A 26,262-nucleotide genomic window follows, 5' to 3' on the forward strand; every position below is an offset into this window, starting at 1 on the left:
GGATAGGCACTTGCCAATATGTCTCAGAAGATGTTCCATATCAATACATAAAAACACTGAATTTCACACTTTAAAATGGTTAAAATAGCGAATGTACTGTTGCGTGACTTTCATCTCAACTCAAAAAATAAAAAAATTCAAGAGCTTCCTTAGTTTTAATGGCTACATATATTCTACTGTAAGAGTGTACTGTATTTGACCAGTCCCCTGTTGGGGGATATTTTTCCAATCTGTTGCTATTACAAATACCCTGCTGCGCGCATTCCGGCGAGCACCTGTATCTGTGAGTATATCTGTAGGACGATTTCCTAAAGGTGGAAATGTGTCTTTCTCATTTTGATAGAAACTGCTAAATTGTCTTCCATAAGGGATGGGCAAACTTATTTTCCCATCAGCAATATATGGGGATGCCTGTTTCCCCACACCTTTGCTAACAGTGTTTTCCAACCTTTTGATCTCCGTCCTACTGCTTATTACAAAGTCATACCTCATAGTTTTATTTCGCATTTCCTCTTAGAGTAGGTCTTCACTGAGACAGGTCAAGTGGAGAACAAGGGTGTTGTTTTGGAGGTAGAGAGGGAGGCAGTGATCTGTTCTAGTGTAGGGTTAGCTTTGAACAAGTCACCAAGAATCCCGAGAACTCTTTCCTGAATAGCAAGGACTCCCAAATGTCTCTCTTAGGTCCAGACCTCTCCGTTGAGCCCCAGACTCCAATATCAAAGCCTTCCCAGTATCTCACGCCGAAAACACCCAGAAGTATGGGTTCCCAACCCATCCTCAAACCTGAGCTGCTTCAGTCTTTCCCATCTCTGTGAATGGCACCACCATCCACCCGGCTGCTCAAGCCCCAAACCTAGAAACCGGGAACGTTGTCTCTTCTCTGTCCCTCACCCAACCCATCACCAAGCCCTTCAGGCTCTATCTCCAGAAGAGATCCTGAATCTCTCCACTTTTCCCCACCCAACCGCAAGCACCCAAGCCTAAGCCACCTGGCGTTTACCAATGACTTCCTAATTGGCCTCCCTTCTCCCATTCTTGTCTCCCAGTCCATTTTTCTTATTAGGGTAATCTAATCCATTCTTCAAACAGCAGCCAATAATCTTTTTTAAAAATAGAAACCAGATCACATCACTCCTTTGCTTAGGACCTTTCGTGAGTTCACAGTGCACTGAGAATACCATCCAAACTCCTTACTGTGGCCTGCAAGTCCCTAGTGACCTGACGGGGTCCAAATCTCATCCTGTTTGTTCATTTCACCTCAACCCCATCGGCTTTTGTTCTCTTCTTCAAACAACCCGGGCCATTTCCACCACAGGGGCTTTGCATTGGCTCTTCCCTCTGCCGGGAACACTTGCCCCGAAAATCATCCTAAATCATCCTAGTGTGGCTGGCTGCTTCTTATCACCCAGATCTCAGCTATCTCTCCTGTGAGACCTTTCCTGACCCATCTTCCCTCATCCTGTTTATGGCCTTTAGAGTCCTCACCAGTATTGAGAAGTATCTCCTTTCCCTGTTTACTTCCATATTGTCTGCTGCTCTTCCGGAACATGAGCCCGTGTCCATATCTCCAGCACCCACACTAGCTTCTGAGGCACAGTAGGTGCTTAAAAAATATTTGGAAGGAATGAACTGTTCAGCAGTGCTTTCTTGTTTGCAAAGCCTCCTCCTGGTCTCAGATTTAAAGAGGGGGTTGGCCATTTGGAGAAGGAAGGGTTGTTTATCAACACCAAGAAGGGAACAAAACTGATTTTCAAGTACTTGGGGTCCACGTCTATCCAAATAATTAGCACAGAAGTCCAACCAAAGCTCTCCTTGGAAACACTGGGGAGCCTCCTTTAAATGATCGTGTGTCATTGCAAGCAATAAAACGGCCTTCTTTTGTCAATATTCTCCGCTTCAAATTTGTCACTAATTTCAGCTGGCCTCGGCCCAGCCAATCTGAATGACCGAAAGGCAGAGTGAATACAATTTCATCAGTGCCTCGGCCCCCGCGGGATGAGCTGGCGGTGTCTCTGTGGGCCTCATCGCTAAAAGGTGTTCCAGGGGCAGCGATTTTTGCACCGAATAAAGGCGGGCCAGCAGGAACCCCGCTCCTGCGGCGGGGGAATCGGGCAGGCACTGAGTCAGGGCGGGGGCGAGGCGGGCAGGAGGGGGGAGCGGCAGAAAGGCAGGGAACGAGCCCGAAAGAAGACAATGCCACGCAGACAGAGAGTCGTCGTACAGACTGCTCGGGCCGCTCTCTCCTTTCTGCGCCCCGCTCTCCTTTCTGCGCCCCCGCCCCCGCCCCCGCCACGACAACCTCGGTGCGGCTTCCTACCGCCCGGTGACCAATGGGAAAATCGAGGCTCCGAGGGGGCCCTGCCCACCATCTCGGTGCCCGCGGCGCGCACCACTCCCCCGCCTCATCTCCCGCCGTCAGTGCCCGGCGGCGCCGGGCCGTTGCTATGGCATCTCTGGAGTGTCACAAGTGCCCAGGAAGCATACAAATCGACCTGCGTGAGACGCAGCCCTGTGCAAAACAACTTCCAATTTACTCGCAATAATTACCACCCCCAGATAATCGCCTGTACCCAGGCGGGCGAGGAGGGCTCGGAGGGGGAAGGGAGGCAAGAGGCTAGGGAGGGAGGGAGGGAAAGAGGGGGGCGGCGGGCGCACCAGGCAGGCGGCGGCTGCCTTGCCAAGGCTGGGGTTTGAGGGAGGGATAGGGGGAGAAGAGAGGTGGTCTTCCTGAATTGGGCACTGAGAAAGGGCTCTGTTCTGTGTGCTTCTGGAAACTTGAAACGTCTTCTGGATGGATCCTACCAGGGCATTGCATTCAATAGGTACTGGGCACTCTGGTGGTGGGCATTTTGCCTGGCATTGGGGATGCAAAGGCCAGTTCTTGTGGTGGAGTGGCTCACAGACTCCTGGGAGACCAAAACAACAACAACAACAACAAAACAAAACAAAAAAACCCACAAAAAAACCCAAAAAAGCAGCGAGATACAAAAACAGCGTGCAATTATAAGGGCCGTCGTTCATTCTACATATATTTATTAAGTAGCTACTCTAGGCCAGGCATCTTGCTGAGGACACAGCAGTGAACAAAACAGACAGCAGTTCCTGCCCTCCTGAAGTTTACGCTGGAGTGGAGAGAGACAACAACTTTTTAAAATATAAGAAAAGTCTACCGTGAGTTGGTCTACTTGTCTGGGTTCTCTAGAGAAACAGAACCGATAGGATGTGTATGTGAAGAAATTTACTGTAAGGAATTACTTCAGGCAGTTTTGGAGGCTGAGTAGTCAGCGATATGCCGTGGCTGAGCTGGAGACCCAGGGGAGCCAACGGTATATATAGTTCCAGTCCATGGCCAGAGGCCTGAGACCCAGGAAAGCCAATGGTGGAAGTTTCAGTCCGAGTCCAAGGGCAGGAGGGGAAGAACATCCCAGCTCCAAGTCAGGCAGAAAGAATTCTTTCTTCCTCAATCTTGCATTGTATTCAGGCCTTCAATGGGTTGGGGGGAAGGGCACATTGGGGAGGGCAATCTGCTTTTCTCTGTCTACAGATTCAAATGTTAATCTCATGCAGAAGCACCCTTGCAGACACACCCAGACATAATGGTTAGCCAAATATCTGGATCCCCCGTGGCCACGTGGCCACGTCAGGTTGACACAGAAAATGAACCATTACTGTCGAGTGGGGGGCGTGGCTGTCCTTGCTGACAAGGGCCAGCAAGAGAGAAAAATAAAACAGGAGAGTAGGAATAGGAAGTGTTGCTGGGGTGGGGGTTGCCAGTTTAAACGGGGTTATGGAGAAAGGCTCACTGAGAAGGTATCATTTGAATGAAGACTTGAAAGAAGTGAGACGGGTGGGGGGGGGCGCCTGGGTGGCTCAGTGGGTTAAGCGTCTGCCTTTGGCTCAGGTCCTGATCCCAGGATCCTGGGATCCGAGCCCCACATAGGCTCCCTGCTTCTCCCTCTCCCTCTCCCTCTGCCGCCCCCCACCTTGTGCGCTCTCTCAATTAAATAAATACAACCTTTAAAAAACAACAAATAAAAAAGAAAGAAACGAGGCAGCAAGCCATGCCGATTTCCAAGAATGTTCCAGACAGAAGAAACAGTAGGCACTGAGGCAAGAGCATGTCTAGTATGTTGGAGAAAGAGCAGTGAGTCCAGTCTAGCTGGAGCAGAGTGAGCAAGGGAGAGAGGGCTAGGAAAAAGGCAGGGGCAGAACACGTGGGCCATGTGGGCCAACATAAGGATGGATACTATAAGCCAAACGAGAGCCGTTGCCGGATTTTGAGGTGGAGACACAGGATTTGTACGTGTTTCAATGGGATCCCTCTGGCTTCTGAGTAATGAATAGACCATGTGGGGGAAGGATGGTGAGGGGCAAGGATGAAGCAGGAGCACTGCTAGGGGCTATTACTGTTACAGCAATCCAGGTGAAAGATACTGGGAGCTTAGACCAGGGTGGCACCTGAGGAGTTGGTGAGACATGGTGGATTCCGGGTATATTTTGAAGGTAGAGCCAATGAATGGCATCTGCTGACAGATTGGACATGTGGTGGGGTAAAAAGAGAGGAGTCAGGGGTGATCAAGAGGGAACATGTCTTGGGACAGGCACTGTGGTACGAACTGGAGAAAGTTCAAGTGCATAGGGACTCAGGAGTTAGACTGAGCTACACCCCTGCCCTTCTCAGCTGTGTGACCTTGGGCAAGTTGCTTGCCATCTCTGAACCCAGGTTCCCTGGCCTGCAGAAGCTTACAGGGCTGTAGTGACGATTTAATGAGGGGAGGGATTTAAAACCCCCAGTTCCATAGCTGGCACAGAGTAGGTGCTTCCTGAGCACATGCCCTCTTGTACCTCTCTTTCTGAGGACGTTGGAGGAGCGTCAAAGCAGAGCCAAGATTAGGGATTGTAAAGGATGAGTGGGGTTTTGTTAGGTGGAAAGGGGGTGGGGCGCCTGGCTGGCTCAGTCGATACAGCATATCACTGTTGATCTCGGGACTGTGAGTTCGAGCCCCACATTAGGGGTAGAGTTTACTTAAAAAAAAATAGAGGGGCAAAGGGGCTCATTCTACACAACAAGTGGGAGGGGGAGGAAGTGAAGCCAATGGCCCGGCAGGCCTTAGTGGAAGTCCTGGGGTGGGGAAGGCTGCAGGAGGACAGGGAGCACTTGGGCATGGAGAGAGTATAAAGGAAAGAAAGCCGTGTGGAAAGAAAGGGGCCCCAACAGGGAGGTGTGAGGGGATGGGAGGCTAACGTCCCACCTCCCTGGTTCTGCCTTGGGCCAGCCTTGGCCCAGAGGACCTCTGAAACATTCTCAGTTACGGGACAAAGTTGGTCATAACTATGGCCTACAAATTCCCAGCACGGCGAGGGGTTGACTGAGCTCCGTGCTATGAGGAGTCACAAAGCAAACATCTGGCTTGGCCACTGGCCAAGACAGCCCCCCCCCAACTCTGGCCATATACACACTGATTGCGAACATATGGCCCTCAAGGAGGGGTCTTTCCAGAAGGCCTCAAAATGAACTTATGGGACTTCATCAGGATAAAAAGCTTCTGCACAGCCAAGGAAACAGTCAAAAAAACTAAGAGGCAGCCCACGGAATGGGAGAATATATTTGCAAAGGACACTACAGATAAAGGACTGGTATCCAAGATCTACAAAGGACTTTTTNATTGAACTACCCTATGACCCAGCCATTGCACTACTGGGTGTTTACCCCAAAGATACAGACGTAGTAAAGAGAAGGGCCATATGCACCCCAATGTTCATAGCTGCATTGTCCACAATAGCCAAATCATGGAAGGAGCCGAGATGCCCTTCAACAGATGACTGGATTAAGAAGCTGTGGTCCATATATACAATGGAATATTACTCAGCTATCAGAAAGAACGAATTCTCAACATTTGCTGCAACATGGACGGCACTGGAGGAGATAATGCTAAGTGAAATAAGTCAAGCAGAGAAAGACAATTATCATATGATTTCTCTCATGTATGGAACATAAGAAACTAGGATGATCGGTAGGGGAAGAAAGGGATAAAGAAAGGGGGGGTAATCAGAAGGGGGAATGAAACATAAGAGAGTATGGACTCTGAGAAACAAACTGAGGGCTTCAGAGGGGAGAGGGGTGGGGGAATGGAATAGACTGGTGATGCGTGGTAAGGAGGGCACGTATTGCATGGTGCACTGGGCGTTATATGCAACTAATGGAGCATCGAACTTTACATCGGAATCCGGGGATGTACTGTAAGGTGACTAACATAATATAATAAAAAATCATTAAAAAAATAAAATAAAGACACCACAAGGAAAAAAAAAGAGCCATCTTTGCCTTCAAGCCTGAATCGCTCCACTAGGGCCCCCTTAACTGCCTTCCTTCTTGCACAAAATCACGAATTCCTCTTCCATGGGACAAATAGGCCCATGCCAAGGAACCTCCTCCCAGGACCATGAACCATCCAATCCCCCCACTTCATGCGAGGCTCTGACAGCATCTGCCTGGGTTCCCATCCGGTCCCATGTCTGTTCCTGATCTCTCTGAGCCTTATTTTCCACCTCCACAAAGGAGAATATGAATGACATTTCCTTTGCAGGCTTGATTAAAGGCTCTGATGGGATAATCTGAGACTGTGACTCAGAGGCTTTAAGTACTGAAAAGAGTGGATTGACCCCCACCCCCGACTCCACACTTAATGTTACCACTTATCATTAGGTGATTCAGAGTAAAAATTGTACCAAACTGTAAAAAGGGGAAGAAAGTCCAACAAAGTTCTGATATTTCCTGTGATGACTACTTTGATGGAGACCTTTGAAATATCAACTGTCATATTCTTTCCCCATACACTTTTGTTGTTGTTCCCGCTTTTTGAATGCCTTAAGCATGTTTATTGAGCAATCAGGCCCTGGAGAATACAGATTTGGAAACTGGAATAGGTCAGACCCATTCTTCTTGGCCAGGAGCAGCTAACATTCAATAGAGTTTACTACCTGCCAGGGAATGTTCTAGTTCATTCTATCCTCAAAACAAACCCCCTTTTCCCGATGGGAGAGGTAAGAATCAGGGGAGTGAATTGACTTGCCCACCATCAAACAGGGGGCGAATGCTGGCGGAGGTCTTGAACACAGGCAGTCTTGCTGCGAAGGCCCGCTTAGTCATGATGCTATACTGTCTCTTCAAACTGTTGGCTCAAACCCTGTGAGATCCTTGTATCCCAAGGGGAATGGGGATAGGCTGAGGGAGAGGCATTGGCTCTCGGCAGCCCTTGTCCTGGGTAGAGAGGCAGCCCCAAGCCCTCACCCTCACTGGAAAGTCCATGAGTGCTCAAATTGGCAACGGGGCTGCCCAGTGCCCCTCTTTGGGGAGGCATCTCTAAGTGAGAGGATTGAACTCCGTACCTTCCAAAGGTCCTTTCCATTCATAGAGTTGAGGTCCCAACTCCATCTCAGGCTTACCGGCTCTCTCCTCCCAGAAAAGCAATCAGACCCTCTGCGGCGCCCTACAGAGACTTTTCACTCGTCCTCCTGCAAATGATGGTGCCCTTGCCTTTCTCACCCTGCACACCTGGGAGACCTCATCCCTCCACAACTGGAATCGCCTTCTTTATCCTGATGCTAGGTCCAGATCTCGTCTCTGAACTCTAGAACCATCTCTCCGGCTTAGTGTCTCTCATAGACTTTGCGCTCCACCTGCAGTGTGAAGTCCGTGGGTGTCTTCTTCCTCAGAACCTCGTCCCCCTTCCGTGTTCCTTTTTCTTCTTCTCCTCGACGAATGGCTCCACCATTTATCCATCAGCTTAAGCCAGAACTCCTCCTCGGGAGTCCTCCTCAGGTTTTCTTTGCCTTCACTCCCCATATCCCATCAGGCACCAGGGCACCAATGTTACCTCCTACCTATCTCCTGAATCTACTCCCTTCTTTCCATCCCCACTGCTACCCCCCCTAGTCCAAGCCACAACCATCAGAGAGGTGAAGTAAAAGGCAAAAGCCTTCCCCCTGCCCTCTCTGCCTCTATTCTCCCCCTTCCAATCCATCCTTCACCCCACAGTCAGGGTGAGTTCTTTTTTTTTTTTTTTTTTTTTTTTTTTTTTTTTTTTTTTTTAGATTTTATCTATTTATTTGAGACAGAGAGAGAGGGGGAGAGAGCACCAGCGGGGGGAGGGGCAGAGGGAGAGGGAGAGTGAGAAGCAGACTCCCTGCTGAGTGCAGGGCTCCATGCAGGGACCCTGGGTCATGACCTGAGCCAAGGGCGCCCCCCAGGGTGAGTTCTTTATTTTTTTTTAAAGATTTTATTTATTTATTCGACAGAGATAGAGACAGCCAGCGAGAGAGGGAACACAAGCAGGGGGAGTGGGAGAGGAAGAAGCAGGCTCATAGTAGAGGAGCCTGATGTGGGGCTCGATCCCATAACGCCGGGATCACGCCCTGAGCCGAAGGCAGGCGCTTAACCGCTGTGCCACCCAGGCGCCCCCCAGGGTGAGTTCTTTAAAACAAAATCTGGGTGTCTCCTCCTTGCCCAAAGCTCTTTTGATTTCTTTGTTTTTCTTAGGATTAAGTTGAAATTCCTATACAGCTCTGATGAAGCCCTGTGCTTAATATTAAGCAAGCCATTTTCCAGGATGGGCTCTGGAACTTCTGTTAAACTTCAGTCTTGATGCCAAACCAGCCACACAACAGCCAGTGTGACTTTTGGTACGCTCTTCACCTCTCTGACCTGCAATTCTCTCACTTGCACAGTAGGACCTAACAGTTCCTACGTGGTAGGATGGTTGTGACGGTGTGTGTAGCGTGCTGAGCACCGAGCCCCACACTGAGGTGCCTTAATTACTCACTGACAGATCCGAGAAGTATAAAGTCATTGGTACCAGCCATATAAATTATTGATTTAATCAACTAATGATTAATAATCATGATTCATGATGTCATGGATCTTGTTAAATTGTACTGTATATTATGATTATATTAATTTGGTTTTTATGATTATCTCTCCAGATGCACTTCTCGCAACTCCCCCCACCTCTCTTCCCTTGCCTTTGGTTGTCGCACACTTCCACCCCCCAGTTTTCTCAATCTGTCTCCCTGTTAAGTTTTTCTCTCCCCATCCTGATTCCTCCAACCTATTTTTTTGTTTCAGTATCAGTTCAAGCATCGATTCCTCAGGCAGCCTGCCCAGACCCTCCCCAAGACCACCGTAGATGGCTCTCCCATGGGCCCTCAGAGCACCCCGTGCTCCCTTTTTAGAGCCTCTATCACGCCGGATTTGAAGTCTATCTGCAGTTTTGCTTTCTGTGGTTTCAGTGACACAAGGTCAACCATGGTCTAGAAGCAGATGGTCCTCCTTCTGACGTAGCGTCAGATGGTCAACAGCAGCCTAACGCTATGTCACAGTGCTTACGTCACTCACCTCACTGCATCTCATCATGGAGACATTTTATCATCTCACCGCATCACAAGAAGAAGAAGAAGAGTGAATACAACACAAGAAGGTATTTTGGGAGATAGAGACCGCATTCACATAACATTTATCACAGAATATTGTCATCAGAAAACATCGTATACGTGTAGGGCTCAGGATTATCTTTGGTTTCAGGTGTCCACTGGGGGTCTTGGAACATATCCCCTGCAGATGAGGAGGGAATAGGGACGCCTGGGTGGCTCAGTCAGTGAAGTGTCTGCCTTTGGCTTGGGTCGTGATCCCAGGGTCATGGGATCGAGTCCCACATCGGGCTCCTTGCTCAGCGGCGAGCCTGCCTTTCCCCCTACCTGCTGCTCCCCCTGCTTGTGCCCTCTCTCTCTCTGACAAAGAAATAAATAAAAAATCTTACAAAACAAGATAAGGAGGGATGACTGTATTTACTTGTCACACTCCGCTGTATCCCATGCACCGCTGTATCCCAGGCTCGTAGCACTGCTGGGCACACAGTAGCTGTCCAATAAGCATCTGCTGAATGAACAAGAGACCAGCCTGGCTGCAGTCGTCCCCTGTTGCTCCCCTCTCACTCCCTTCAGGGGGTCCAAGACCCTGAGCCAAAACTCTTCAAAGCGGAAAGCTGCTACCTGAGAGCACAGAATCAGAATGCACCGAAGTGGCCAGTTTAACCAACTGGTCATGGCAAGAACTTTCTGTCTCTGCACTACGGGTATTTCTTTCCTTGGGTTCATAACCATCTCGTGCTCTGTGGGCCTAGTGAAGGTGCGGGTGTTAATGTGTGTGTGTGTGGGGGGAGATAGAGCAAGTTGATTCATCTCAAAAATGAAGTTCAGATGAAGCGAACTTCATTTCTGTCATCTGTACAATGATGGTTAAGGTCCACGGGGGGGGGGGCGTCACGGAGATTCATTGAGGTAACACCTGGAGGGCCTTTGTAAACTGTAAAAGACCGCACGCAGGGCGTGTTGATGATCACACGTGGAAAATGCATTGCTCTTGGCTCAAGTCTTTTCAAGACCCCACGCACACAAGGGCCCCCTGCTTATACAGCATTATCTTTAACAATCAGGTTACAACTGATTGACATTATCACTTTCTTTATATTTGGCAGACCTCCAGCCTGTGGCAACATGCTGGTCACCATAGAGACCTGAGAAGCGCACTTGTCTCATTGGTACCACATTTACAAACCAGCACTGAAAGTGGATTATTTTGCAGATGGCTGCTTTCATCTACTCAATGTTGATTCTATTAGTTCTAATTTCAGAAGGTGACATTTTCTGACCTTGTCCCCTTAAGCACAAGCAAAAACTTTGGCTTCTTTTTTTTTTTTTTTGAAGTGAAAAAGTACAAGGTGTACTCGGGGAAACAGCGAGGAAACAAGACAGATGGAGGGGAGCGTTTGTGGGGAAACTGCAGGATGTGCCTCTTCCTCATTCATTCATTCATTTTGTTCAGCACCCGCAACATGCCAGTGACTGGGCTGCATCGTGGGGATTATGGTGGTGAGCAAGATTAGCCTTACGGACCTCAGACTCTTGATGCAGACAGACAATTAAATAGACAACTTTTTTTTAAGTAAGCTCTACGCCCAATGTGGGGCTTGACCTCACAACCCTGAGATTAAGAGTCACGTGCTCCCCCGACTGAGCCCGCCAGGAGCCCCTAAATAGGCCATTGTGGTAGATTCTAGGATGGGAAGAACAGAGAAACGGAGTACTGAGGGCCCCTGACCTTCCCAGAAGTTTCCCAGAGGAAACAAGATCTCAGTTGAGACCTGAAGAATGGGAGAGTGGAAAAAGTTCCTGGAAGAAAACAGTGTCAAAAAGATATGGAGAGAGGGACACCTGGGTGGCTCAGTCGGTTGTGTCCGACTCTTGTCAGCTCAGGTCATGACCTCAGGGTCGTGAGATCAAGCCCCACGTCAGGCTCCGGTTTCAGCGTGGTGTTTGGTTGAGATTCTCTCTTTCCCACCCCCTTTGCATCTCCCAGTGCTCATATTCTCTCTCTTTCTCTAACTAACTAACTAACTAACTAACTAACTAACTAACTAAGCAAATAAAATCTCAAAAAAAAAAGAATATGAAGAGAGATGAGAGCAATGTAAATTTGAAGGCCTAAGAGAAAATCAGGGACTACAGAAACAGAAGCACTGTGGGGGTGGGAGGGAGAAAAAAGGGATGAGTTCCTTTTTTTTTTTTTAAAGATTTTATTTATTTATTTGACAGAGAGAGAGAGAGAGTGAGAGAGGGAACAAAAGCAGGGGGAGTGGGAGAGGGAGAAGCAGGCTTCCTGCTGAGCAGGGGGCCTGATGTGGGGCTCGATCCTAGGACCTCTGGGATCAGGACCCGAGCCGAAGGCAGATGCTTCACCAACTGAGCCACCCAGGCGCCCCTAGGCAGTGCTTTTGAACAAGAGGTTTTGAAGTGGAAGTGACACAATTCAAGCTGGGCTCTAGGAACTGGGCTGCAGTGTGTGGTGGAGAGACTTGGGTGGGAGGAGAGGAAGTTGCCCATGGCACAGGTGGCTGAGAGGATGGAGAAGGAGGGCACGTGTCCGGGGTGGTGAGGAGGCACACTCAACAGGACCAGGGCAGCCAGCTGGGTCTCATGGCATGGTCCACATGGTGTGCTGGAACTAGCTCCTACCAGCTCATGAGAGCCAACTGTTACATTTTCAGGACTTTTCTGAGCCACTTGCTAAAAACAGCCACTATTAGAAATGTAAAAAATATCAATATTAAAACTATATTTAAATGTTAATATATATGCTTAGAATTAAGCAAGTTATACTAAATGCAAAGGTAATAAATAAATACCAAATGCTCATTACTTCCTAATTATTTTACATTTTACTATTATCTCTAAGCACTTGAGGTTATTCATACGCATCGTATACATGCGGTGGAAACGCTATATAATGGTGTGCTGCCGCACATCTCCTCCCAGCTCCCTGTTCACTGACATCAGGGTGGTAGCTTGAAATTGGCAAGCACCACAATCAGGACTTGATGAATCACTTCTTTGATGGTCTAGAGTTAAGGAAGCAATGGGGAAAGTGTTAAAATGCAGATTAGGGGCGCCTGGGTGGCACAGCAGTTGGGCGTCTGCCTTCGGCTCAGGGCGTGATCCCGGCACTCTGGGATCGAGCCCCGCATCAGGTTCCTCCGCTAGGAGCCTGCTTCTTCCTCTCCCACTCCCCCTGCTTGTGTTCCCTCTCTCTCGCTGGCTGTCTCTCTCTCTCTGTCAAATAAATAAATAAAATCTTTTTTAAAAAATAAAATAAATAAATAAATAAATAAAATGCAGATTAAACTTAAAGTGCCTTGTGTCTTGTAGCCATTACATTATGACTAGTACAAAAAATTAAGGAGATATTCTCTCTGCATTCGAAAACTATTATCTGATTCAGCAAAGAAGTTGCTCACGTCATTGACAAATGACGGAAGTTCTTATGAATGTCTTTGTTGTTTCACTTTTGTCTCATTTGTTAATGCAGACCCAAGTATCAACCAACACTTTTTAAAAAGATTTTATTTATTTATTTGACAGAGAGAGAGCGCAAGTAGGCAAAGGGGCAGGCAGAGGGAGAGGGAGAAGCAGGCTCTCTGCTGAGGCACTCAGGCGCCCCTCAACCAACACTTTCGTCAGAACTACATCTCTTGGTCTGTTGTAACTGTAATCATAGATTGATGTGGCTATAAGAATTTGGCAAAAATCAAAGAAAGCATTCTGTGAGAATCAACTGGCTATATGGACTTCACAATAAAGAGTATTGCCTATTTCATTATTATTTGTAAATTGTGTTATACATCCTTTGGATCAGTGAAACTTATCATAAACCTAAGTACATGTAGATGTACACAGTTTTTAGGGTTGGTTGTTAAACATTTACCAGCACACCACTGATTACACATGTTCACAGTTGCTAGAACAGCTAAGAAAAATACATGAGTATGTCCCTAGGAAAACCCCAGGAAAAAACTGGAAAGCTGTTGGCTCTTGGAAAGTTTCTTCTTTCTGTTGTTGCTGTTGTTACTATTGGCTCCCTGCTCAGTGGCTCCTCTGCCCCTCACCCTGCCCTTCATCCTGTTCTCAAGCTCTCTCACTCTCTCTCTCAAATAAATAAAATCTCTAAAAAAAATAAACAGTACAACATTCTCAAAAGCCAAAATGGTAGGGCCACTTGGGTGACTCAGTCAGTACAACATTCTCAAAAGCCAAAATGGTAGGGCCACTTGGGTGACTCAGTCAGTTGGGCAACAGACTCTTGATTTTGGCTCAGGTCATGGTCTTGGGGTGGTGGGATCGAGCTGTGCAGAGCCCTGCATCTGGCTCTGGCTCCCAGGCTCAACGCTCAGCAGGAAGTCTGCTGGAGATTCTCTCTCTCTCTCCCTCTGCCCCTCCCCAGGCTTGTGTGGGCTCTCTCTCTCTCTCATAAAAAAAAAAACAGCCAAAATGGTAGAGAAAATTGACCCACAAACTCCTGTCTGAGCAAATCAAACCTTTTTCTTTTTCATTCTCTCTTTGAACTTTAGGATTGATCTTTGGGTTTGGGGAATTTTCTAAGCCCAAAAATCTGGGCAGATGAGTGGATCCCCCTGATTCAGGGTGGAAAAGTCCTGCCTGAAAAGATAACATCTGTCTTGAGTATCTATTTCATACCCAAGGTAAAATGGAAATTAACCCCTTGGGTGGAGCCCCTGACAGCCGGCACTTGTCATCTCTTGGCACTAGGAACCCAAGGTCATGATGTCCGTGACTTACTTTCAAAGGATTCAGAAAAATAGGGATATGTGTGCCTCTGTGTATAACTATCTCCATAGAGAAATAAAGCAAATATGACACAGTGTTGATTGTTGAATCTAGCTGCTATCTATAATATGGGTGATGACTGTAGTACTCTTCTGGCTTTTCTATATATTTGAAAACGTTCATAATAGAAACTACATACATAAAAATGGAGTCGGTGAAAGGTGCTGAGAGAGGAGAGTACCTCTTGTGTTCACAAAAGAGCAGGGGGCAGTGTGGGTGGAACAGATTGAGTCAGGGCGAGAGTAGCAGGAGGTGAGGTGAGAGGCCAGACTGTCGGTGCCTTGTAGGGCCTTATGATGACTGTGGCTTTTAGTCTGAGTGAGATGGGAGCCATTTAGGGGCTGTGAGCAGAGGAGTGACCTGACTGACTTACACACTTTATTGTCTAAACATTTTTTTTTTTTTACTTAGGTAATCTCTGTGGCCAACATGGGGTTTGAACTCAGGACACCTAGATCAAGAGTCACGTGCTCTGCCGACTCAGCCAGGCAGGCACCCCCTGACTTACACACTTTAAACAAGGTCCCTCTGGCTGCTGAGTTGACTGTAGAAGGGCAAGGATGGAAGTGAGAGACCAGTTAGGGGCTGATACCGTAGTCTGTAACTTACACAAGATTGTTGGTGCCTTGGACTAGGGGGCTAGCAATGCAGGTGGTAAAAAATGGTCCAATAATGCGACACTTGGCTGGCTCAGTCGGTGAAGCGGCTGCCCTTGGCTCAGGTCCTGATCCCAGGGTCCTGGGATCGAGTCCTGCCTCGGGCTCCTTGCTCAGCGGGGAGCCTACTTCTCTCTCTGCCACTCCCCCTGCTTGTACTCTCTCTCCCTCCCTGACAAGTAAATAAATAAAATCTCTAAAAAATGGTCCAGTATCATTTGGGGTGGCAGAGAGGGCAGACACCATACTATTTATTTGTTCCTTTATAAGTTTATTATGAGAAATGTCAAACATATACAGAAGTAGGACCACTAGTATAATGAATCCCATATAACCATTGCCCGGCTTCAACATTATTAGTATATGGTCAATCTTGTTTTGTTGATCTTCCTCATTCACTAGATTATTTTAAAGCAAATTCCAGATTGCTTGTCATTTCTTCTACAAATATTTCAGTATGTATCTCTGAAAAAGTTTTCATGATTATCTCACAAAAAATTAACAATAATTTCTAAATATCACCAAGTATAGATTCTGGATATATTTTGAAGGTAGAACCAATGGGATTTTCTAATAAAATTACATGTGGCGTGTGAGAAAAGGAGATGAATTAAGGAATTAAGGACATGTCCAAAGTGTTTGGCTTGAGTAATTGGTAAGACAGTTTGCCATGACCTGAGGTGGGGAAGATTATGGATAGAACTGACTGGCGTGGGACAGGAGGCAGTGATATCATTCTTTCTGTTAACATCTGGTTTAGTAGCAAGAACATGGGATTTGGATAACAAGAAATCAAGAAGACTCTTGGGGAATAACTGGGTGGCTCAGTCGGTTAAGCGGCTGCCTCCGGCTCAGGTCACGATACCAAGATCCTGGAATGGAGTCCCTCATCGGGCTCCCTGCTCAGCGGGGAGCCTGCCTCCCCCACAACTCGTGCTCTCCCTCTTGCTATCTTTCTCTCTCTCAAATAAATAAATAAAATCTTTAAAAAAAAATCAAGACGACTCTTGTAAACTCTAAAGTACTACATCAATCCTAGCCATTTGTATTCTTTTTGTTCTCAAAGCTGTGCTGTGCTGCTCTCTGATTAAAGCACGAGGCCCAGCCCACTGAGGGCACAAGGGAAGTAAGCCAAACCCAGTAAAGGTCTGTTTGCTTCAGTCAGTTTCATCTCAATATCATTTGTCTGCCTCCCTGTTGAAATGATCTCTAAGGTTCCCCCCTCCAGATCTAAGATTTTTTTTTAAGATTTTATTTATTTGTTTGACAGAGGTAGAGACAGCCAGCGAGAGAGGGAACACAAGCAGGGGGAGTGGGAGAGGAAGAAGCAGGCTCATAGGGGAGGAGCCTGATGTGGGGCTCGATCCCATAACGCCGGAATCACGCCCTGAGCCGAAGGCAGACGCTTAACCGCTGTGCCACCCAGGTGCCCCAAGATCTAAGATTTTATGAATCAAATGGGAAGCCTTAGAAAGCCCCACAAAGACACACGCCATTTTACTTGGAAACCTGTAGCTAAGTCTGATGATATACAGGCCGCCTTGGCGAAGTACACCTGTATGACCTGGTTGTTAGAATGGAAATCTTCCTCACGTTAGGGTTAGTTGAAAAAAAAAATTCCTGTGCTAGTTTAACAAGTAAAAAAAAAAACACAAAACACATGTAAAAGGTTGTTTACTTCTGCACAGTGAAGGAAACAATCAGCAACCTATGGAACAGGAGATAATGGCAAATGACATATCCAATAAAGGGCTAGTATCCAAAATCTATAAAGAACTTATACAACTCAACACCCAAAAAACAAATAATCCAATTAAAAAATGGGCAGAAGACACGAACAGACGTTTCTCCAAAGACATCCAGATGGCCAGCAGATACATGAAAAGACGTTCATCGTCACTCACCATCACTCACCACCACGGAAATGCAAATCAAACTACAATGTGCTATCACCTCACACCTGTCAGAGAAATCAACACCACAGGAAACAACAGGTGTCGGCGAGGATATGGAGAAAAAGGAACACTCGTGCGCTATGGGTAGGAACGCAAACTGGTGCAGCCACTCTGGAAACAGTATGGAGGCTCCCCAAAAAATTAAAACTAGAACTACTCTACAACCCAGCAATTGAACTACTGAGCCTTTACCCCAAAAATACAAAAACACGAATTCAAAGGGTTACGTGCAGCCCTCTGTGTATAGCAGTGTTATCTACAATAGCCAAGATATGGCAGCAACCCAAGTGTCCATCGATTGATGAATGGATAAAGATGGGGTATACATGTACAATGGAATATTATCCAGCCATAAAAAAGAATGAAATCTTGCCTTTTGCAACGACGTGGATGGAGCTAGAGTGTATTATGCTAAGCGAAACAAGTCGATCAGAGAAAGACAAATACCATGATTTCACTTATACATGGAATTTAAGAAACAAAACAAATGAGCAAAGGGAAAAAGTAAGAGAGACAAACCAAGAAACAGACTCTTAAGTCTAGAGAACAAATTGCTGGTGAGCAGAGGGGAGGGGGGTAGGGGGATGGGGGAAATAGGCGATGGGGATTAAGGGGCACAGTGGGTGCTAAGCAGCAGGCGCTGTGTGGAATGGTTGAATCACTATATTGTACACCTGAAACTACTATAACTCTGGTAACTCATATTCACTGGAATTAAAAGCCTGCAAAAAACAAACTTCTATGCAGAAGCATAAAAAAAAAAAGTTTAAAAAATCCTGGTGCTGTGAGGAGACCGCAGCCAAACTCCCCAATTCCCCCGTTGTGCAAGATGGCTGGCTGGGGAGGCAGCTAGGAAACCACTGCACGTGTGGAAAGAACCAGCCGGGAGGCCTCCCATTCCCCCACATTTGCTTTGGTTCCTTAGCTAAAATTCAAATAATTCCCATCATCTGCTGAGCCGAGACTGCCACGAGTGCAGCGAGCAGCGGCAGCGGGAGCAGCAAGAGAATCCACCAGTACTGAGGGACTCCTGCCCTTGGGCCTTTAGCTGTCTCACCGGCCTGTTTTCCAGGGGCACTTTGAAGATTACGTGTGGCCTGGATCCTCATCAGAACTGCCTGTCTGGCTGAGCTCCACGCTTGACAAGAGAACCACAAGGGAGCAACACGTCTGGCAGGCCCACCTTCACACCCCTCTCTGCCGTGCTTCAGTTGAACCCTGTCCTTGCAGAAATGCCCTTTCTCCTGCTTAAGCAGAGGTCTCGAGGCCCCAGGTTCAACCGCTCTCAAGCCCCAGCCGGTCGTGCTTTGGGTCTGCAGTGTGAAAGGCAGAGAAGCCCTGTGTCAGCTTGGGAGTCTCCTGGGCTTTAGCCGAGCGATTAGTTCGCGCCGTGCTCGGTGGACAAATCAGCGTTCTGTGGCTCCAGGATCCAGCCAGGGCTGGAGACACTGCAAGCCACAGCCAGATGTTCGGCAGGCCTCCTTCTGTCGGGCCACAGGAGGACCATTCCCTGTGCCCAGTTAAACACGCAAAGTGACCCTCCCCCCAGGCTCATCACGCCTCAGATAAAGGTGTCCAAAACGGTGTTTGACCGTCCAACCCGTCACGGTGGGATCATTTAGGAAGCTTGGTCTCTGCAACAAGATGCTAAATAAAAGTGATGGTGAGACACAGCAGGATCTGTAGGATAAGTGGTTCTTGTTTTTTTTTTTTAGAGAGATTTTATTTATTTGACGGAGACAGCGAGAGAGGGAACACAAGAAGGGGGAGTAGGAGAGGGAGAAGCAGGCTCCGCACTGAGCAGGAAGCCCGATGTGGGGCTCCATCCCGGGACCCTGGGATCACGACCTGAGCCGAAGGCACACGTTTAACCAACCAACCGAGCCACCCAGGCACCCCCAAGGATAGTGGATCTTAACACAAGGCAATTTTGCTCCCCAAGCGGATCTGGCTACGTCTGGAGTCATTTTGGATCACAACTCGGCAGAACGGGAAGGCATGCGCTAACATCTAATGGTTGGAGGCCAGCGATGCTAACAGCGCACAGTCCACAGGACAGCCACCCCCAGGTTCCCTGGACCAGTAGCATAAAGGTTGATAAGCCCTGCTATAGGAGGTAAAGGTGGTTTGTTTTTTTTTTAGAAGACACGTCTTCTAGGGGTACAGGAACAAGAGAGCAAGGGAAACAATCATTAAGATTAGTGGGCAGGGCACCTGGGTGGCTCCATTTGTTAAACCTCTTGATTTTGGCTCAGGTTCACGATCTCTGAGTCCCAGCACCGAGCCCCAGGGCGGGCTCTGTGCTCAGTAGGGACTCTGCTGGCCAATTCTCTCCTTCCTCTGCCCCACCTCTAAAATAAATCTTTAAAGATTGGTGGGCAAGGGGCACCTGTATGGTTCAGTTGGTTGAGCAACCGACTCCAGGTTTGGCGCAAGACGTATCTCAGGGTCATGAGAATGAACTAGGTATTGGGCTCCGTGCTTGGGCAGGAGTCTGCTGGAGATTCTCTCCCTCTGCTCCTCCCTAAAAATTCATCTTATAGATTGGTGAGCAAGCCTGACATGACCCTACACATTCCTGGAAGCAGGAACAAGTTGCCTTTCTACATGATAGTGTTTTACAATCCCCCAAAGAATGGAGGTGAGGACCGCAGTGGCAGCTGGAGACATTAGATTAAGTCCAAGTAAGTGCACAGCTTTCTAACACCAAGAGCCCATACATTTATGACCATGTCCACAGCTGGAGGTTTCCACCCTGGGTGAGATCAAGCTGGGCAAGAATGGGAAAAACAGATGAGCCAGTGCAATGAAGACCAGAGGAAGGAGGGCACTGATTTTTTTTCCCCCCTGAAATGAAGAGTCAATAGGGCAGATGAGTTCTTGGCCAACACTCTGGGCTCCCCTGGCTCTCTCCACTCCTGGGTTAGTTGGTGCTCCTTCTTTGTCAAGCCCTGTGTTCTTCCCCCCGCCCCCAAGAGTCCAGCCTAAAAAAGGGCAAGGAAATCCTACATCACAGAATGCCTAAGCGTGCCTGAGGAGTCAATCTACCCTGCATGTTCTAAGTCAAATCACAGGCAACTGTAAATGAACACAAAACCCCAACCCAAACCACGACAAACACCACAGAGACAATGTATCGTGCTGTAGGACCTTTAATTCAGTAAGTGACGAAGACTTCCAACCATGTCACCTAGGGACCATTTTACCCGCTGCTCTGTTTGGCTGCCAGTCTCTTGTCTCTCTCTTCAGCAATGGTGAGGCGGATACCCTTTCCCCGGGGAAGAGAAATCCATGGTTTGTTGCCCTGCAGGAGAAAACAAGGAGCATTACAACCCACCACACACTAACTCCCACTGGCAGCTTGGGACATGCGACATCTATCATCTCATTTAAAGAAACAGGCCCGAGAGCTTAGCAACAGCCAGGCAGTCTTAGGACATTTCAATGCCGGTTTAGCAGAAATATCCACTGCCCGGGCTGCCGGGGTCACCCTATTACACTCACTGCCCACATATTAGATGTAAACTGTAATACCCTTTGTAGTTAACGACTTAAAATTATTCAAGTAGTGTCCAAGGCAGACTACTGCCCCCCCCCAACAGGCATGAACTAAAAAACTTAAGTATAAGGCATATTCACTCCATCACTGGCAATTCTCACCAAGCGAGGTGATCAGGTCCCCCCGCAGACTCTGAGACACTGCCAAAACCCAGGTTTGCCCCAGCCCCGCTCTGTGTGTGCCCGACCCCAGAAGACGCTCTACACTAGCATCAGAAGAACCAGCCGGGAGCCAGGCGTTGCGCCCCTAGCAGTATCTGCATCCACCCATCTCCCTGGACCGGGGGCTGGGGGACGGACCCAGACTTACTTTGCCGATAACAAAAATGTTGGAGAGCCGGGTGGCAAAGCTATTGCCGTTGGCATCCTTCACGTGAACCACATCGAACGAACCAGGGTGTCTCTCTCTATTGGTGATCACACCAATTCTTCCCAGGTTAGCACCCCCAGTCACCATACACAGGTTACCTAGGGAGAAGAAATCATCTGCTCAGAGCCAGGCCTGAAACAAAAGTCATTTCCCCCATTTGAATTTACTTCGATGGCTAGGTTAGCCAAGCAAGAACCTTCAGGGCTCTCTCAGGATCTGCCCCTCCCACCTCAAAATCCATCCAGAATATTCTGAGCATTTGGGCCTCTGGAAGTGAACATACTATACTATACCTGGGTGTTTGTTTCTACCCTCCACCCAAGCGAAACCTGTTCAACCCCTTACACCTCCCCAAAGCCACGCCGCCACGACACACCATCAAGTTCTACACATTCCCTGCACGCTTCTTAAAATGAGCTGCCCCCGTCCCGATCCCTTACTCCATCAAAAAACCTTTAGCTCTGGTTGCTAATGAGATGTGCATCGGAATCACCTAAGAGGGCTCAAAACAAAACCAAACCCTGTACCCAGGCATGGTGCAAGTCCTAATGTCTGATTACACGAGAGAGAGAGAGAGAGAGAGAGAAGAGCAAAGAACAGCTCTTGTACCTGGGCTTTAAAGAAAATGCCCAGAAACAAAATAAAGAGTGCCCAGGTAGCACTGAGCCTGCTTACCAGTATCGAACTTGATGAAATCAGTAATCTTTCCAGTCTCCAAATCGATCTGAATGGTGTCATTCACCTTGATGAGGGGATCAGGATAGCGGATGGTGCGAGCATCATGAGTCACCAGATGAGGGATTCCTTTTGTCCCCACAAAGATCTTTCTGACTTTGCACAACTTATACTGGAAGCATAAGTTAGCCACATTTAGTTTAGCTCACATGCACCACGCTCCAGAATGTATGAAAACACTAATCTCGAAACCGCAAGTCACTGCGTTAAAAACGCAATTAGCCGCTAAAGGCAATAGCCCTACATAGGAACCCTGGTCTCCCAAACTACAGAACGGTGTCCTGGACTTTACTTCCTACCCTCCATAAATCTCTCATGCTGTCCCTCTCTAGGGCAGTCTTCCTGTTCGGGGTTTTCCTTGTACCACACTCCATCACCCCCATGTTCAAGTCCAAGGGATCAAAGGCTCTGTGACCTCCACATCCCACAACAGGGGGACTCCTTCCGTGCGTGGGTTGATCACCCTTCTTTCCCAAGGCTGTTTCAGCCTCACAGGTCCCCTGAATTCTTCCAACTTACATGCATCGGCCCCCTAACAAGTGCCTCTTAGCAGCTATCACACAATTGAGTTTAGTCTCACACAGTTCAATTGTATTACCAGTTCCCCTCATCAACAAACATTTCACACAAAGCATTTTCACCTTGGACTTTCACTCCCTGACCTCCCCCAAGTAAATCAAATCACCTTGATGCCACTGGACATGCCCTCCAGCCTGCTGATAACAAGACAGCTAAGGAAATTAGGAGCTGAATCACCCAATTGAATTAACCTTCATTTATAGCCAATAATTCAAGGGGCCTTAAACTTTTGCGTAAAACCACTGCAACAAACTGGATTAAATAATCAATGTCTGTAATCCTTTTTTTTGGGGGGGGAACTAGCTCAAACAAATGCCCCAAGGATGACCAGTCTCCTCCATTAACACCTTTCCTTTCCCCCAGAGTAAAGCTAGACCCACAGATGGGGACATGACCAAGGGCCAGTCAGACTGGACTAGTATTGGTTTTCTGGTCCCTTATACTTAAAGGACCCATACTTCAGGCACTAATAAATGTTCCTAGAAATCACTCTCCTTGCCTCTAAAAGACAACCTGGAAACCACCGTGAAACCAGATTTTTTTCCTGCCATAAAATAAGACCATCTGTTGAAGGTTTTAACTTCAATAGGGGATCAGTTATTAAGATATCCATCAACAAACTGTGATGCCACTATTGGGACTTTTAATAACATGACAAAACTGCAAACACAATAGATCCCCACCGGATTGTTAACTGGCTATTTGCAGGTATAGGATCGTTAACTAATCTTAATCTACCTACCTCACTGCAATGGACCAGCCCACATACTCACTCCAGGCTCTCACTTAGAAAAGTACCTGTCCCGAATGGAGACCCAGCCTTTTTGGAACACTCACCTTGGCCTCCTCAGGTGTAATCCGATGAACAGCAAAGCGACCCTTGGTGTCATAGATCAGGCGGAAATTCTCCCCAGTCTTGTCAATGCTGATGACATCTGACATCAAAGCAGTAACTGAGGTTACTATACAGCCCCACTACCCCATGCTGAGTAACAACCATGCCACTAGAAACCGCCCCCATGCTTCCCATTTCAAATACCAACAAGAACTCCCAAGACTAATGATGACAGCTAGCCGATCTTTTAATGTTCTAAAACCCTGGTTTTACAGCATGTAAAACTTAAGGTGAACTGAAATTCGGTTTTGAGGAATGGTTCTTGAGTATTTACAGCCCCACACTAGGTTAGTAAAGAAACTGAAAAGGAAGGTCAGTCACGCTTTCCTTCTGTGACTGATTAAAAAGCCCACCAATATTCAATATGACTGCCATTTTGGAGAGGAAGAGAAAACCAAAAGGAGCCAGCACCAAGTGCCCACCACTAACCACTTACCCATAAAACCAGCAGGGTAGGTGATATCAGTTCGGACCTTGCCATCAATCTTAATAAAACGCTGCATACATATTTTCTTTACTTCATCTCCTGTTAGGGCATACTTAAGTCTGTTCCTTAGGAAAATGATGAGAGGGAGACATTCTCTCAGCTTATGGGGACCAGTAGATGGGCGAGGAGCCTGTAATGATTTAAAAAAAAACAAAAAACAAAAAACGAGCTTAAACTGATGTTGGGATTCACTCAAACCTGCTTCCTACGTCCTGAGACCATTAACTTGACACCAGACTGTCCATCAGCCCCTGAATTTGGGTAAACAAGAGGTGTTCAAAACTTGCAAGACTATTCCAGACAGGAAAGTTTTATAGCATTTTCCCCTTTCAGAGGTCCAGGCCCATTAGGAACATCTCAGTTCGGAGTCCATATAAGTGTACTATATGGTTTGTGGAATGAGACAGAGCTATTAAGAGTGAGGTGGGGTGCAGTTAGGTAGCACAAGGCCTTCAAAAACAGAGGAAGACAACAACACTCTTCCCACAGTCCTGTCTCCAAGTAATTTAATGGATATGGGAATCGGGGATGCCTGGTACATGAAGGAGTATAAAATACGTCCCCCAAACATGTCAACTAGCTGGCCATAGAACTGGAAAAAAGCGTCCCTTAAGGTGCTTAAAATTTATACTAGATGCTCTCAGTATGATACTTACAAACACACCGGTCAGTTTATCCAGCATCCAATGCTTTGGAGCTGCTACACGCTTCAGATGCTTCTTGGGACCACGAGCCTGAAGGAGAATTTCAGGGTGTTACCATTCCCTCTCCAGCAAAATGTGTACAGCATTAAAAAGTGCAGGGCCATGACAAAACGCACAGAAGCAACGGCATACAGTTAGCTAGCCAATACTATAGGCTCCATCACCTACAACCCCCCCGCCCCCGCAACTGAACAGAGATCAGTAATCACGATCTTTTGAGGGCTGTTCTACGTATTGTCGAAGTTACCGCTTAGAAGCGTGTCCGCTTCCCGAAGCTGTTTTTTCCCAAGAAACTGTTCTAGCGAAATGGCCAAGAGCCCAACCCGTGCTGCTACTGGTTAGTCAATCACATGGTGAAAGTTTTCCCAACTTCACCACCTCGCTACAAAGTGTCTGGTGCGGAGATTCACCTGCCCTCAGAAAAACCACGTGCCAAAAGCAGCTCCCTCGTAATCTAAGGCCGCAAGCTGAGAGCCGCTTTCACTTTAAAACGCGGAAGCATTTTAACGCTGTGTACACATGCTTACCGGTCCCACTACGTCAAGTCAGGCCGCGCCAAAAAAAAAAAAAAAAAACAACGCTTCTCGGCCCAGCGTACCCGGCACCTACCCGCCCCGGGGCCATCATCTGCCCGCCCGGCCCACCCCGCGCGGCTCCAGCCGGAGAGAGCCGTTCCTGTTAGGGTCACAAGATGCGTGGTCGGGCGGGGCCGGGCCAGAGACCGAGGCCTTCCCGCCAGCGGCACCGATCTCCCCCCCCTCCTCCAGGGCCGGCGTTGGCCCTCGCCCTCGAGCCCGCCTGGGCCAACCCGCAGGCCGCAGTGCCTTCGCCTCCGCCGGGCCACCCCCTGCGGGAACCCCGGAGCCCCGGGAAGCCCTAGCCCTGGGAGGATGGAAGCTGATGGGCCCCGAGAGCTCGCGAAGAACCCTCCTTACCATGGCTGCGCTAGGCACGAAAAGAGGACCGCCTTCTTCCGGTACCCGAGAAAAAGAGGGTCGGAGGCTGCGCGCGCCGGAGCCTCAAACGCTCCGCCCAGTTCCGCCCTTTCCCAGCGCACCAGGATTCTATCTTGCCACCTGCTGGTGGGAGGTCATAGGGCCGAAGCTTGCTCCCTCTGGTTCCCAGCCCCCGCCCCAACCACGATTTGCTGAGCGCCTCTGGTGCGCGTGATTCAGTGTTAGCTGCTGGAAATACAAGATGAGCTAGACATGGTTCCTTCCTTCGAGGACGGGGCAAAGTGAGGCTACTTAAAGTCCCACGTACACAACATTGCATAATCAGTAGAATATGTTTTAATAGATACTTAATATTAATTCTTAAACATATTTTGTCTGTCCCTTTTTCTGAGTTCTCTTGAGTCAGCCAAACTGCCCATACTGTAAGTTGGGAAGAACCAGCATTTCTTTTTATTTTATTTTATTTTTTTTAAAGATTTTATTTATTTATTTGACAGAGACAGAGACAGCCAGCGAGAGAGGGAACACAAGCAGGGGAAGTGGGAGAGGAAGAAGCAGGCTCATAGCAGAGGAGCCTGATGTGGGGCTCGATCCCACAACGCCAGGATCACGCCCTGAGCCGAAGGCAGACGCTTAACCACTGTGCCACTCAGGCGCCCCAGCATTTCTTTTTAAAGACGTTTATTTATTTGAGAGAGAGAGCAAGCAGGGGGAGGAGCAGAGAGAGGAGAGAGAGAATCCCAAGCGGACTCCGAGCTGAGCACTGAGCCCAATGAGGGGCTCGATCCCATGACCCAGAGGTCATGACCTGAGCAGAAATCAACAGTCAGAGGCTCAACCGACTGAGCCACCCAGGCGCCCCAGGAAGACCCAACATTTTTATTCTCTCTTGTCTCCCCCGGATCCCGGAGCGGGTGGAGTGTAGGGGGCAGGAGGGTAGGATCCTTGCTTGAACCTTGGCACCCTGCCCCTAACTTCCTCGACCACACTTTTGGCACTTGTCGTAAAGTCTCAGGGAAGAGAGGAGACATTAGAGACCATCTGGTTATCTTACTAAAACTTAGATCTAATCGCACTACTTTCCTACTTTGAAACTGCCCTTGGCCCTCCTGCCTGGTCTCTCAGGTCTCAC

General features: G+C 48.0%; 1 protein-coding gene across 1 annotated transcript; it reads right to left on the reverse strand.

The window, feature by feature from the left end:
• Positions 1-19,980: 19,980 nt before the first annotated feature.
• RPS4X (ribosomal protein S4 X-linked) lies at positions 19,981-25,216 on the reverse strand. Its single transcript, XM_011232680.3, has 7 exons — positions 25,110-25,216; positions 24,127-24,204; positions 23,420-23,600; positions 22,926-23,023; positions 21,450-21,621; positions 20,715-20,872; positions 19,981-20,150 (listed from the first exon to the last, which is right to left on the reverse strand). Exons 1-7 carry the CDS (start codon positions 25,110-25,112, stop codon positions 20,049-20,051), a joined length of 792 nt encoding a protein of 263 aa, XP_011230982.1. The 5' UTR covers positions 25,113-25,216; the 3' UTR covers positions 19,981-20,048.
• Between the last annotated feature and the right edge of the window lie 1,046 nt (positions 25,217-26,262).

This window comes from Ailuropoda melanoleuca, chromosome X, assembly GCF_002007445.2.
Source record: "Ailuropoda melanoleuca isolate Jingjing chromosome X, ASM200744v2, whole genome shotgun sequence".
Classification (NCBI taxonomy): Eukaryota; Metazoa; Chordata; class Mammalia; order Carnivora; family Ursidae; genus Ailuropoda; species Ailuropoda melanoleuca.